At 34.9% G+C, this 14,650-nt stretch overlaps 2 protein-coding genes across 2 annotated transcripts; one reads left to right on the top strand and one right to left on the bottom strand.

Moving 5' to 3' along the window:
• The first annotated feature begins 2,012 nt into the window (after nucleotides 1–2,012).
• Nucleotides 2,013–6,838, top strand: LOC135721139 (uncharacterized). The gene is made up of 4 exons (XM_065243305.1): nucleotides 2,013–2,178; nucleotides 4,138–4,464; nucleotides 4,571–4,864; nucleotides 5,000–6,838. The coding sequence occupies exons 1-4, from the start codon at nucleotides 2,133–2,135 to the stop codon at nucleotides 5,146–5,148; spliced, it is 816 nt and encodes a 271-aa protein (XP_065099377.1). The 5' UTR covers nucleotides 2,013–2,132; the 3' UTR covers nucleotides 5,149–6,838.
• Nucleotides 6,839–8,774: 1,936 nt separating this feature from the next.
• On the bottom strand, nucleotides 8,775–14,149 carry LOC135721267 (uncharacterized). Its single transcript, XM_065243460.1, has 7 exons — nucleotides 13,921–14,149; nucleotides 13,673–13,801; nucleotides 13,125–13,439; nucleotides 10,489–10,788; nucleotides 10,082–10,393; nucleotides 9,086–9,388; nucleotides 8,775–8,869 (listed from the first exon to the last, which is right to left on the bottom strand). The coding sequence occupies exons 1-7, from the start codon at nucleotides 14,147–14,149 to the stop codon at nucleotides 8,775–8,777; spliced, it is 1,683 nt and encodes a 560-aa protein (XP_065099532.1).
• Between the last annotated feature and the right edge of the window lie 501 nt (nucleotides 14,150–14,650).

Raw genomic sequence — 14,650 nt, 5'->3', positions numbered from 1 at the left:
AGTGAGGGCTGCCCATGCAGGGCCAGTGCTAAGGGGCCAACGTTTCGCCAGTGAGCAAACCTGTGCGGGGCCCTTAGGCTATGCCCATACAGGCCCATCGTAAGCTTACTTGCAGGGTACCCTAAATACAGTAAGAACAAGTCAGGAAACATAGGTAATATTCTTAAATTTGATTGAACAATTCCAGTTATTATAAAGGATTTGAAGCCAAATTTGGTTTACAAATCTGCGTAAGGGTTTAAAAACAAATAGTTTTTTTATTTCTGAGTAATCTGAGGCGATCATATCTGTTATCTGCGCAGCGATGCAAGAAGAAATATGTTGACACGGAAGTTGCAGTTGACACTTCTGGAAGCAGATATTCAAGTTTGTATTTTACAGTTGAACCCAGTCTCAAGGAGTTCATATAGATAGCACGAAGTGTAAAAATTGTGCAATACATACGCCAAATTCCACTTTGACGTGCATGTGATACGCCAATCCTTCCCGTTCACTTAAACGGCGAATGTTTTTAGTCGTTTTATTTATTGGTTTCTCCATTTTTTTTTTTTTTTTTTTTAACCATTTTCGTATTGATTTAGGACAACTTTTTGTTATATAAAAATGACATCCTAACCCAAACCCTAATTGTAATGCTGCGTTTACACCAGCCTCGTTTCAGGTGTCAAAATCGCGTCTATCGCGCCTAGTTTGCCGCTTGAACAGTTTGAATGCATTTGTGCATTTAGAGCGAAGTAGACGCGCAGTAAAAGCAAGCATTTGACGCGAATCAGATGCGAAATCCGCTTCTTGTGAGAGGGGCAAGTGCCAGGGGCAGGGTCCTTTTTATTCCTGTCTCAATAGAAATAAGAACTTGTGTTGTATAGCTCCAGGTGACAACTTACGGACAATATCAAGCGTTCCTTCATGTTGAACGAGTGACTCCGGGCGGGGCAGCCGCCACAGCAGCAAGCAGGATCCTGATTGGTTAACGCGGCACCAATCCGTCAAATGTAAAACGCAAATTCGCGTCAAATGCAAAGTGCACAAAAAGCATCATTCGTACGTATCGCGCCAGTGAGGCGGAGCAAATGAGGCGGAATCGCGTATACGCGCTGCCCTAAACGCCTCATTTGCACCGCAAGACCTCCAAACGAACCTAAACGCGTCTTCACATTGACTTAACATTGAAATCACTCGCACCTGACGCCTCTACCGCGGCTGGTGTAAACACAGCATAACCCCAACTCCAAGCGACCATGTCTTAAATATAGACAAAAACATGAAGAAACTTGTATATTAAGTGACCTGCTTAAGCAAATCTCAAATCTGACCCTAAACCCAAGCGAAAATGGTTTAAAAACCAATAAATAAAACGACAAAAAACATGCGCTGTTTAAGTGAATGGGAAGGATTGGCGTATATATTGCACGATTTTAACACTTTGTGCTATTTATACGCATTTACAAGAGACTGGGTAGGTTGAAACACGTGAATGTATGCTGTGTATTCATTGCCATAACAGAAAAATTAAGTGGGATAATATATCTTTTTATCTATTTAAATTGTTAAAAGTTACCTCAGATCGCGAACAGAAATGTTCAAGTGAAACATTGTGATTTTGTATCCGAATGCTAATAATTTATAACTTATCTTCTGTGCAAACTTTTCTCTCTTTTACACGTCTTGTGTATTATCAGATGCTCAGCTGTCTTTATACTTAACCACAGAATATAAACAATCTTGTTGCATGTTTCTGACTAATGACTAATAGATATCACTGATAGATTGAGATTATGATTATATTATTTCCTGGTGTTATTTGCAATTCTTTTTTCATTTACTTGTTTTTAGAAACCCTCTTTGTTGCTTATATTGACATTTTATTTTATTTTATATTTACTTATCCTATGAATGCTTATATAGAGTGCGTTTATTTCAGATACAACCCACGTAAAACCCTTGAAACGAGACTTGGCTACACTGATAAGTCTCGTGCAACTTCTGTCAGATCAGATCAGTGGTTTATTCACTCGTCAGAAGAACGTGTGTAAGGACGCTATTGTTTTAAAGTTTTTATTGTTTGCTTTGTTATAAAGTCTATTTAGTATTGCGTTTGTTATTTGGATCTGTTCTGCGAGCTGTTGAAGAAAATGAGCTATGTGACTTTCTTCTGTTTGCTCTTGTGGAGCCTGTCTGGTAAGTTATAGCGTAGACACGCTTTTTTATTTAAGCACCTGTCACGCTTAAATGATAGAAAACAGGAAAATTGAAAAATGCATAGAGTACATAAAATGTACATAACAATAAAGCTCTAAAGCCAGACTTTCATATTAATTAAGTTTATATGGTAAAGGAATGCCGAACAACTATATTTATGCATGCAAAATGTCAAAATCAGCCAATTCAGTGAGCAGCTTGAAATAATATGACAAAACAGACCCAACCAATGCAATATTATAAGCTTAAGTACTTGGTGTAAGCATTTGTCAAGGTGTATTAACACCTCAGTGTTAATGCGACGATTCTGAAAAAGAAACCCTTTAGTTATGAAATACAAGAATTACTCTAGCAGGTAATTCGTGCCAAAGTAAGCAGCTCCGGTGCGGATCTGGCCCAGAGATATCTGGTGTCTGAGAATGAAACGCTTTATAAAACACCCAAACAACACATAGGAGAAACACTAAAGGAAACAGCAGGAACTAAACTACACATATAAACTAGACAGGTGAAACTAATAACTATGCAAACTAATGAGGAACTTGGAAACAGAAAAGGGTTAAAACACGTAGTACTGAGAAAACTGACCTGAAAGCAAGTTATTATATATTGTATATGAGAGAATATATCTAGCTTTATCTCTTAATATCTTGGGTTTTTAGCCTCTTAAAGTTCAAATGTACTGTGGGAGGAATGTTGCATTTTTGACAGTAAACATCATGACATGCAACTCAAAAACAAAAAGCTGAACATGAAACATATATTTGGAAAGAGTGAATTATTGTGTTTCGAAATATGTACACCCTTTAAAGATACAATCAATAAGTGGCCTTTTAAGGCGTTTTTTAGCCTTTTACATGGATGCTAAGGGGTTAGAGAACCAGGATGTCAATAATGTGTGATGTTAATGTTGCAGATTTCTTGGCAGTCTTTTTGACAACATATAAAATGTTCAAACATAACAAAATTTGCTTTATTTTATTATTTTCTAATTGATAATGAAGTAATAAGGACAGTTTTTATATTAATGAGGAAGTTTGGAAATCTGTGTTATATTGTAAATTCTGAATCGCTTAAACCAAATATACCCAAATATATTTAATGATTGGTGATACATTCATGCTTTTACGGTAAATGTCCATGGCCCCATATGGCAAAAAGTAAATTTTTTAATTTAATTTTAAATGTATTTAAAAATATACAAAAAATGGCCAAGAAATATATGTACTGAAATATTTTTTTTAAAAATATGTTTAAAAAAATTCTTTTTGACCAGTATATATTTTTTGGCCATTTTTTGAAATATATAAAGCCTTTATATTCAGTTCGAATTGAAAAAAAACTTTGTATTTTACAAATCTAAAAGGAGGGGAAAGATTCAATATTATAATTTATACATATTATACAAACTTTTATATTTTGGCCAGGAAAAATATAGTTTTTTTTTTTGCCATATGGGTTGTAAAATTAAAAATGTATACCCCTGAAATACATTTAAAAATAATATACACTGAAAAAAAATGATTCATTCAATTTACTCAATTTTTTAAGGTAAGTGGTCGCAATCAATTTATTTAAGCTACATTTAGACAAAAACAAAAAATAGCTAAAAAAACAAAAAACTTTTGTTTAAATCTAGCTTAAATAAATTGATTAATTGAATTAATAATTTTTTTCAGTGAATGAAGGGTAAAACTAAACTGTTTTTTTTTCTTATGGGGTTGCATAAAATCAAACTATTATTAACTAAAATTGCAAACCAGATCAGTTTTGTGATTATTTGGGGTGAGCCCATCATCATACCCCTTTGTGGAGTATAAAGTGTCTGTCACTTTAGATTTCAATGATATTATATTCTTAAGATAAGTTGTTTAATACTTCTGTCTTTAGAAAATATCAGTCTATAAGTGTTTCACAGTGTTGTTGTTTATTTTTCAGGTGTTTTTTGTGATAATGAGTCTGTGTCAGTGATGGAGGGACATCCTGTCACTTTATCTGTCAATCTCACTGAAACACAGAAAGAGGAGGGAATCTCCTGGAAGTTTGGACCTACAGGAGTTCTTATAGCTGGAATCATGAGAGAAGACAATAATGTCAGGTTATTTGATGATAAACCTGATGGGAGATTCAAAAACAGACTGAAGTTAAACAATCACACTGGATCTCTGACCATCACAAACACCAACATCACACACACTGGACTTTATCAACTAATCAACACCAAGACAAACAACAAACTCAAAACATTTAACATTATCGTCTATGGTGAGTAAAGAAGAACTTTAATGACTTTTGTCATCTTAAACATTATTTATTATCTGATTTAAGATTTTAAATGAATTAATGTAATTTATTCTGTATTATTTTCCAGCTCGTCTGCCCGTTCCTGTCATCAGCAGAGTTTCTTCTCAATGTTCTTCATCATCATCATCATCAAACTGTTCATTGTTGTGTTCAGTGTTGAATGTGAGAGATGTGAGTCTGTCCTGGTACAAAGGAAACAGTTTATTGTCCAGCATCAGTGTGTCTGATCTCAACATCAGACTCTCTCTACCTCTGGAGGTGGATTATCAGGATAACAACACTTATAGCTGTGTGGTGAACAATCCCATTGGCAATCAGACTCAATATCTAAACATTAATGATGTCTGTCAGTCGTGTTCAGGTATGATTGTAGTGATATTAGTATTTATTTTCAGAACTGAGTATGATAACTCACAAACAATATTAAACTTATTTAATCTGTCAGTTTGAAAGATTGTAATCATACTTTTATTGTGCATTTTTTTTCTTTCACAAGACTTCTGCCATTGTGGTTTTACTGAAGCTGTGATCCGATTGGTCGTCTCTGCTCTGGTGGGTGCGGCTACTGTTGCTGTTCTGGTTTTTGACATCAGAACCAGAAGAGATGAAGAGAAGAGGATGAGATCAGACATACTGTATGGTTAAATAATGGATGAATCTTATATATGCCTTTATTTTCAGCTTTTATTCTGTATTCATACATTACATTTATTAAATAGATGATAAGGCAGTCAGTGCAGGATTTGTTATAGTTTAGCAGCTCCATCTAGTGTTTAAACATTGAAAACACACTGATAACTATTTCTTATAGCTATCTATACTCATATGTCAACACATCATTTCAATTCAATAAACCATCATGCTCATTTTTGTGTCTGGATTAATTCATTTATTTGGAAAAAACATGCATTTGATACAAACAATGACCTGAGAACAGCACTTCAGTTTACTGTGTGTACAAATGCATCATGCAAACTGTGCATATTTTATATTTGTGTAATATGTGTAAACAGAGCTAAATGTCGTAGCAACTTTAACTCAAATCACTTAATAAATAAATGTCTGTATTTGACTGATATTAAAGGGTTTCTGTGTAATGTCCATTATATGATTTCTAAATATTTCAATGAAATGCAGAGTTTGGCATGTATTCATTAATACTCAATTCAGATACACTAACACATTTATAAATATCCTGGAGGTCTATGCAGTATTTATATAACAATATACACTATGAATACTAAAGTCCCTTTTCACAAACAATATAATCCCAACATTTATATAATGTAAAATGCATGTGACTTTCAATATGAAAATTATGTTCACTAAACAAAATACAGATTAAAGCAGCAATTTTGGCCTCTCTATCGCCATCTCTGATTGAACTATGAAATTGCAGCTATTCAAGTAATTTTCTGTGTGCTTAGCTGTTTCCATAACCACTCACTCGTTCACTCATTCACTACTCCCTATATAGCACATGATAATTAAGGCTACTATTTGGGGAAAAGGCAAATGAAAATGAGTAAGTGATTTCGGTCACTGACGTAAATACGCATCAGATAGCTGTCGCAGAGATGTCGCATTTGCTTTTTCACCAAATAGTGGACTCAATTGTCATTTGCTATATAGGGAATAGTGAATGAGTGAACAAGGGAGCAGTTTCGGACAAAGCTCTAGTGATGGAAATTGATTATTTCAAGAGATTTGTTTGTTTTCAGTTCATTCATCAAAATGAAGTATATGTATACTACATATATTAGCCTGCAGGGGGGCAAAAAAGAGTGTGTAATGTGATCATATAAAGTCAACGATTGTACTGCATTATTATTTACTTGTTACAAAAAACAGATTAAACAAATGATGACAAATTAAATGTGTAATTTACTTGTTAAATAAATAAAATAAGGTTCCGATGACCAAAACATAAGGTTTTAAGAATAATGAAACCCATTTATTTAAAGGCAAACACCACCGTTTTTCAATATTTTACTATGTTCTTACCCCAACTTAGACTAATTAATACATAACTATCTTTTGTACAGCGCCTCATGAATGTGTTAGCATTTAGCCTAGCCACATTCATTCCTATTCAATCTTTTAAAAACATTTTTTGTTAAAATGATGATAATTTACAAAAACAAAAAAAAAAACTCACACCAGTTCACTAAGCTACAGGATTTAAAATGTTCCTCTGTCAGACTCACTAACATTTCGCATGCATACATGAATACACATCATACAACACATGAATTGAATGATTTGATTATGCTGGCAAATGAATGAAAGGGTTAAATGCTTCTGTTTCTTTTTCTCTGGTGAGGTCAGCATTACATTAAGCTTTTCATCTCTCTGCACTGAAAGATGTTCTCAGTTGTTGTATGACAAGTGTGTATTTTAAATAGTGTTGAATAAACAGACAACATACTACTACACAGCAAAATCTCCAGTGTTAAATTAACACTGCTCGGTGTTTATATAATCCACACCAAGATTGGTGTTAAAAAAACACTAAATCAGTGTTAAACTTAATAAGATAATGAAGTGATTGAGTCATTAATAGTGAACACCTGCTGGTCATTCCGTGTCAAATCAACTTAATTTTGGAATCATTCCTGTCGTAAAATTTTTATTTTGTTGACTCTTTTTCTGGAGAAAGTAATACTAAAATGAGGAAGAAAGCCAAAATATTAAATGCAATAGATAAAATGCCTAGAGTTTAATGAACACTATCATCATCTCTGTTTGAAAATTAAAATTACAACTTGCTTGCAGAGTTACATGGATGATAGGTTTAACTTCTAAAGAACTGCTGTAAATCTGGTTAATAAAGTTAGTCACCATTGTGCCGATTAGTGTTTCCTTTAGTTGGGTACTTGGGTCTTGAAGTTTAGTGTTAGTTTTCTTCTGCTCATTGTGGCAGTGTGTTTATAAAACACATCTGTTAAAGCAGAGGAAGATGAGAGAAATGAAGTCTCTAACTGTTATTATGTTAATTAGTATGAAAGTTAAGTCCTGGGATTCAATGATATCATAAAGAGTAATCACTGAATATAAGTGTTTAATTTATGTTCTGTCAACCCTGTGAAGCTCCCATGAAATCCAACAGTGCTGTAAAAGTCCACATACCCTGAAGAGTTAAATATTGTTTACCCAAATCTAATCTGTGGTTTCAGTCAGACACACTGAGACATCAACAATCAGCCTATAAAACACAATCATGGTGACAATCAACAACAAAACGTCATGCCGCAATGCATGCTGGGTACCAGGATTGTAGAAAACTTATTCATACATCCCATCATGCATTGCAACATGACAAAAATTTTGCACTTTTCTTACCATTAACTGTCACCATCGTTGAGATTTGTATCAGAAATCATGAAGTCTCTCTTAAGCAAAAAACAACAACAACAAAAAACACTGAAGCATGGTGGCAGTTTTATTCAATACAATGTCATTTGCATAGAGCTTTTTTATATGCCTGTTTCTCCATAATTAATTTGTGATCAAATGTTTCAATGATTTGTAGAATAGAATAAAAATAAACTGAGAAGGTCTGGAAGGGCGTCCCTCTACATGAAGCAATGAACAAGTGGTTTTACTAAAACATTGTTGCTATTGCTAAAAGAGGAGAGTTAGATCAGTGAAGGTCAAGGGACAAATGCCTAACTAAATGAAACACTAATCACAATAATGGTGACTTCAAATGAACTCATAACAAACACAAACTTAAGATTTAATGTGATACATTTTGTGATAAATGTCTATTTGACTTGTGAGACATCACGTCAGAATGAAGATTTGTCTACTAGATCACGCGTGTGGATGCTGGAATAGTTGAGCACTTGTATTTTGTTCTGACAGCTGTTTAGAAGTTAAACTTATCCATTTAGAAAATTACTCTGCAAGTTATCATTTTATTTTTCAAACAGAGATGCTGATAGAGAGGCAAACGTGAAAGATTGCAGCTTTTGGAGGCATACACCCAACAGTATTCATCTATTGCATTTAATAATTTGTCTTTCTTTATTATTTTAGTATTTGAAAACGAGTCATCAAAATAAAAATGTAGAGACAGGAAAATGTCCAAAATGTAATTGATTTGAATGACCAGCAGGTGTTCACCATTAATGTCTTAATCATCACCTCATTATCTCATTAACTTTAACACTGATTCAGAGTTATATTTTTAACACCAGTCTTTTTTAACACCGATCTTGGTGTGGATTATATAAACACCAAATAGTGTTGATTTAACACTGGTAGAGTTAATTTAACACTGGGGATTTTCCTGTGTACTGCTGCTGTTGTGAGGTTCGTATGGGAAGTAAAGGAATCTCCTCTGACACCATCTCAATATAATCTGCGCAAAATGAAAATCACAAACAGTGTTGATATTTCGTCTTTTTATAAACTGCATTGAATTGACATCTGCATGCATTCATTTCCAATGCATGTAAAGAAAAATAGGAATGTCAATTTAAAGCAATAAAATAAAAACAAAGTTTAAAAAAAAGTTTTTGATGTTATATAAGATGTTGTATTTATGTCATTGATATATAAGATTTTAAAATCTCACCATGGAGAGAAACTCTGTATCTCTTGTATGTGGTCTCTCTGTTGCTGATGATCTGTAGTTTATAAATTCCTGTGTGTTTACTGTTGATGCCTGTGATGGTGAGAGATCCAGTCTGATCCAGCTCTAGTTTGTCTTTGAATCTTTCATCAGCACCATCATAAAGCATCTTGTTGTTCATATCAGCTTTAGCTATGAGGCTTTCTTCAGTTCCAAACATCCACAATATTATCACTTCATCACTCTTTATGTCAGTGGGACATCTCAATGTGACAGATTCTCCCTCCATTACTGATATCAGATTCTCTTCATTTCATCACAGCAAAAAATAAAAATACAGACAAACATAAAACATTTTTAAAAATTAAATTACAGTCAGTAACCGAAGCGAAAATGGTAAGAAAATAGGACAAAACAGTTGAGTAACCAATCCGTGAGAATGCCACGGAAAAAAAGAGCAAAAAATTCTGTGACTATGCCACGGTAATGTTATAAAAGACTTGAACACTGCAGAATGTACAGTGTGTGAATTGTAAAGTAACTGTGCATTCAGACCGGCGAGAGCGTCAAAGTGGCCGGAAGTCATTCATTTTCAATGAGAGCCGGCGGCGAGCTCCGGCGAGCAGCGGCGCGGCGAGCTTTGGACGGTTTGAGCGTCGAGGAGAGTTGAAATCAGCTCAACTTTATGGTAATGAGCTATGACGCGGTTCGGCGGCAACCAATCGGAAGGCGGAAATGTTCACCGGCAACCAATCGGAAGGCGGAAACCTCCGCCTGAGAGGAGTTCAGAGAATGCATTCGAGCGTCAGAGCGTCCACTACAACTTTTCTTTAGCGTCGTTGTCAGGGCAGCCAGAGCTTTTATTGACGCTCTCGCCGGTGGCGGTCTGAATGCACAGTAAGGTGTTTACATGAAGGCTTTTCAGTCTGATTGAGCCATCATTATGATTACAAATGGATTATTTTGTTACATATAAACATACTGATTCATGTCACTCACCATTTACGAACAGCATGAAACTCTTGCATTTACTCTCTGAGCTGTTGTTGATCTGCAGTTTATAAACATCTGAATGTCCTCTCCTGATGTTTCTGATGGTCAGATCTCCATTCTGTTTATTTAGTATCAGCCTGTCTATGAATCTCTCATCATTCCCCTTATATACATACATCTGACCACTGACTCTGTCGATTTCAGCTATACGGGTATTTATATTTCCAAACGTCCACAGTATCCTATGGTCTTTCATCAGCTCATGGAGTTTGGTTTCTAGAAGGACAGAATCTCCTACTTTATGATTTAATGTTTCAACTGCATGTCAGCACACAGAAGTGAAAAACACATTAGTAAACATGATACTTTCATAACATTATCAGTATTATTTTTAAAAGATTTGAGCTACTCACACCAGACGACAACATTGAATTTCTTATATAAAGTTGTAGTTTTGGTCTTAATCTGTAGTTCATAAACTCCAGAGTCTGAGTGTTTAATGTTTGTGATGGTGAGAGATCCAGTCTGAGGATCCATTCTCATGTTTCCAAATATCTCACAGTTTATTGAGGTCTCATTGCTCTTTCCATTTCTTTCAGCTATGATGGCATCTTTAGCTTCAGATCTCCACTGTATCTGATCATCATCCTGTAGTTCAGAAATGCCCGTCTGTAGTTCAACAGATTCTCCTTTTGTGACCTTTAATTTGTCATCTTTATATTAAACAGAAACACAAAAATTAACTAATATTAAAACATCAAGAGATTTTGACATAAGTCAAACATATAACAGTTGCACACAACTAGACAAAATCCTGCTACACAACATTCAAAGACTGCATTCTGCTTTTATGTGATGTCTTCCCTTGACATCATCACTAACTTCCTGTTACTATTTATCCGGACCTTGTGACGTCACTGTGTTTTGTCGCCGCCATTTTGCCCTGCTTTAGTCTATGGTCACAGCAGCCATAACTACCAGATGAAGATCAATACAACACTCACAGGCGGTTCACAACAAGAGTACAATATGCCCGGGATTTGTTGCGCTGTTGGCTGTACAAACATTCCAAAGGAGTTATGGTGCATTCACACCAGCCGCGGTAGTGGCGGCAAAAACGCGCGTAGTTGGATGCTTGAACATTTGAGTTTACTCAGTTCATTCGCGCGTGCAATTGTAGAAATTCACGTCAAGGGAGGGGCTTTTGCGACTCTGCTGAGACTCCGCTCGCTTCCTGTAATCACGTCACTACAACAGCAAGGTCCTGATTGGTTAACGCAGCGCGGAAATCTGCTGAAGTTCAGATTTTTCAACTCCAATCCTGCAGCAACGCTCAATTCACGTGCCACAGGATGCCTAATTGCACCTTTCATTGACTTAACATGTAAATCACTCGCATTTGCGCAATGGTATTATAACACAAAATTAATGACTGACTTTAAGTCGATAATTGAATAAACGTGATTCTCCACAGAAACACACAAAACTGTTTTTGACATACATTGTCAGTACTGTGGAGAGAAATACCATAGAATGTTCTGAACAGGGTTCATGTACGGAAACACTGACCACCTAAACGGTGACTTCACAACAGTGGTGGTTCTAGGGAGGGGCCAGCGGGGGCCAGTGCCCCTGTGACAACAAGCTTGGACCCCCTTGTGGCCCCCCTAAATGTGGGGTGTGACATTATTTTTACAATTTTTTTGCGATCGTTTTTTTTTTACATCCGTAATTAGAAAGTAGCATAAACATGGTATTTGGCCTGTTAATGTCTTTAGTGCACACTGCAGCAAATGATTTTCAAGAAAAAAAATCTTAGTATTTTTGTCTTGTTTTCATTAAAAATATCAAAAAATTCTTAAATCAAATAGCTTTTTCTTGATGAGCAAAACGATCCAAGAAAATGAGTCTAGTTTTTAGACCAAAAATATCAAATTTAAGTGATTTTATGCATAAAACATGTATTTAGGGTTTAAGAAAAAAAATTAAGATTTTTTTCTTACCCCATTGGCAGATTTTTTGCTTGTTTTATGCACAAAATCACTTACATTTGATACATTTTGTCTAAAAACTAGACATATTACTAGACTTAATTTTTTACTGAAAACAGGACAAAAATACTAAGATTTTTTTTCTTGAAAATCATTTTTTTGCAGTGCAATGCAGAAAATAATATGACAAGAATAAGGTCTAAATGTAACTGGCCCCTCTAACAGTACAACTGGCCCCAGATTGGCCCCCTCAGTTGAAATGGTCTAGATCCGCCACTGCTTCACAAACAACAAAACAACATCAATAATATAAGAGCTTGAAACTATATGACATTTTATTAACAAATATTTAAGTAGTGAAAGTTTTTATCAGTTTTTATTCTGTGACAAAGCAGAAAATAATCAAAATATTCAGGCGCAAAGGATTATGAGTATCCATCACAACATGAACTAATAATTTTAAGTTCATTTTACTTGTTTTAGTTTAATGGATTTTGTAAGCTTAAAAGTTAAATCAACTAAACTTTTTCAAGCTTTGGCTTCAAACCACAAAATATTAAGTGATGATTAATTTATTTAAGTAAAGACAATATCTGGGTAAACAGTGTAGCGGAAGTTACCTTCCCCAATTGCTCTCTTTTGCATTAATTATGGGTTTGATTCCCAAAAAATATTAATATTAAAAAACATAGTTTAATACACTGTGTGTGTGCTAAGTCAGCTAATATTTGCCATTGTGCTAGCTCACTGAAATTAAATCAAACATAAGCTAAACACATCATTTACATGACATTTTGACCCTCTAAAGATCACATCTTTGAGATGTCCAAAAATCAAGCTGCGTAGAAACTAAAGCACCAGAGCCACAACTCTAAACAATATAAGCAATGAGAAAAATGACAATGTTACACACAGCACTTTTTAAAAGTCCTGAGTAAATTTCGAGTCTCGATTTGGGCTTTTCAGACCTTGACATTTAACCGTTACAGTTCTTCAGGCTCCCACAAATTAAAAAACTTCTACAATAATTATAGCATTGAAAAATGTAATCTTCTCACCTCGGAGAATAACTCTGAATCTCTTTGATTGAGTTATTTTGTTTCTTCTGGTGATCTCCATGTGATAATCTCCAGATATCTTGATTTTAATATCACTGACAATGAGATCTCCGGTCTTATTATCCAGATGAAGTTTGTTTCTAAATCTCTCATCTTTACTATATAGGACATCATTGGTCTTTATGTTGATCCGAGCAATCATGGGGCCTTTGGCCCCAAACCTCCAGATTATTTCATAATCTTCTTGTATTCCAGTGATCCCAGATTTCAATGTGGCAGAATTTCCCTCAATCACTGACACAGTCTTCATTTCATCTGTCTCAGACAAACAGAAAACATACAAGAACAGTTTTAGAGATATCATATATATCTCACAGGATTGAAATACTTTCATGTTGCTAAATTGTTTCCTTAAAATTAGCTCCCTTCAGGAGTATACCCTTTGAATTAGACAATCTTGTACATTAATCTAAAAGAACATACATCTCTACTATAAACAAAACAACAACAAAACATGTTTAATATGAATCTTCCCTCCATCAGTCTACCTTTGAGTTGAGAGTATTTCCTCCTATATCCAATAGCCACAGCCAGTATTATAGCTCCCAGTATAGGCAACAGGACAGCAGCACATATCAGTCCTATATATAATGCAGACAGTGCTGGTTCTGCAGCGGCTATAGAGAGACAAACATTAATGCACGACTTTGTCTTAGTGTATTTGCCATATCAATTCAAAAATGTTAATATTATAAATAACTTCAGTCTTCAGGAAACTTAAAAGATTTGATCTTACCCACAAACACATTGTATCTCTTGTATATGGTCTCTTTGATGTTGGAGATCTGTAGTTGATAAACTCCTGTGTCTGTAGTTTTGAGATCTCTGATGGTGAGAGATCCGGTCTGATGATCCACATGAAGTCTGTCTCTGTATCTCTCATCAAAATCATATGAGATGTTATCCTGGGTTACATTTATGATGATTTCAGCAAGACGAGCATCTGGATTTGAAGGTCCAAACATCCATGTCATTAAATTGTGTTTCTTTATTTCAGTCACCCCGGTGTTTAATGTGACTGAATATCCTTCTCTTTTGTTTTCTACTCCAGCAAAAAACACATCTGGAAAAAACGCATTTGACACAAAAATATTATATAATAATAAATAATAACAGGGACTGGGAATAAGAAAATACTTTGCTAGTTTCACTCACCCTGTACAGTAAGACTGAATGTTTTGATTAAGGTTTCATTGCTGATGATTTTTTGTTGATAAAGTCCAGCGTGTTTGGTTCTGATATCGTTGATAGTGAGAGATCCAGTCTGATTGTTCAACTGAAGTCTGTCTTCAAATATCCCATCATCAGTATCATAGAAATTGATATCTTCTTCATTCATTTTAGCTATAATAGCACCTCTATACAACCAGATTAGATAAACTTTACGTATGTCAGTTACTCCAGTGTTAAATGAGACTGCATTTCCCTCCAGCACTGAAACTTCTTCACCAAACACAGCTGAAAAA

This window comes from Paramisgurnus dabryanus, chromosome 24 (assembly GCF_030506205.2).
Source record: "Paramisgurnus dabryanus chromosome 24, PD_genome_1.1, whole genome shotgun sequence".
Taxonomy (NCBI): domain Eukaryota; kingdom Metazoa; phylum Chordata; class Actinopteri; order Cypriniformes; family Cobitidae; genus Paramisgurnus; species Paramisgurnus dabryanus.
This window is presented reverse-complemented; position numbering and strand designations above follow the sequence as displayed.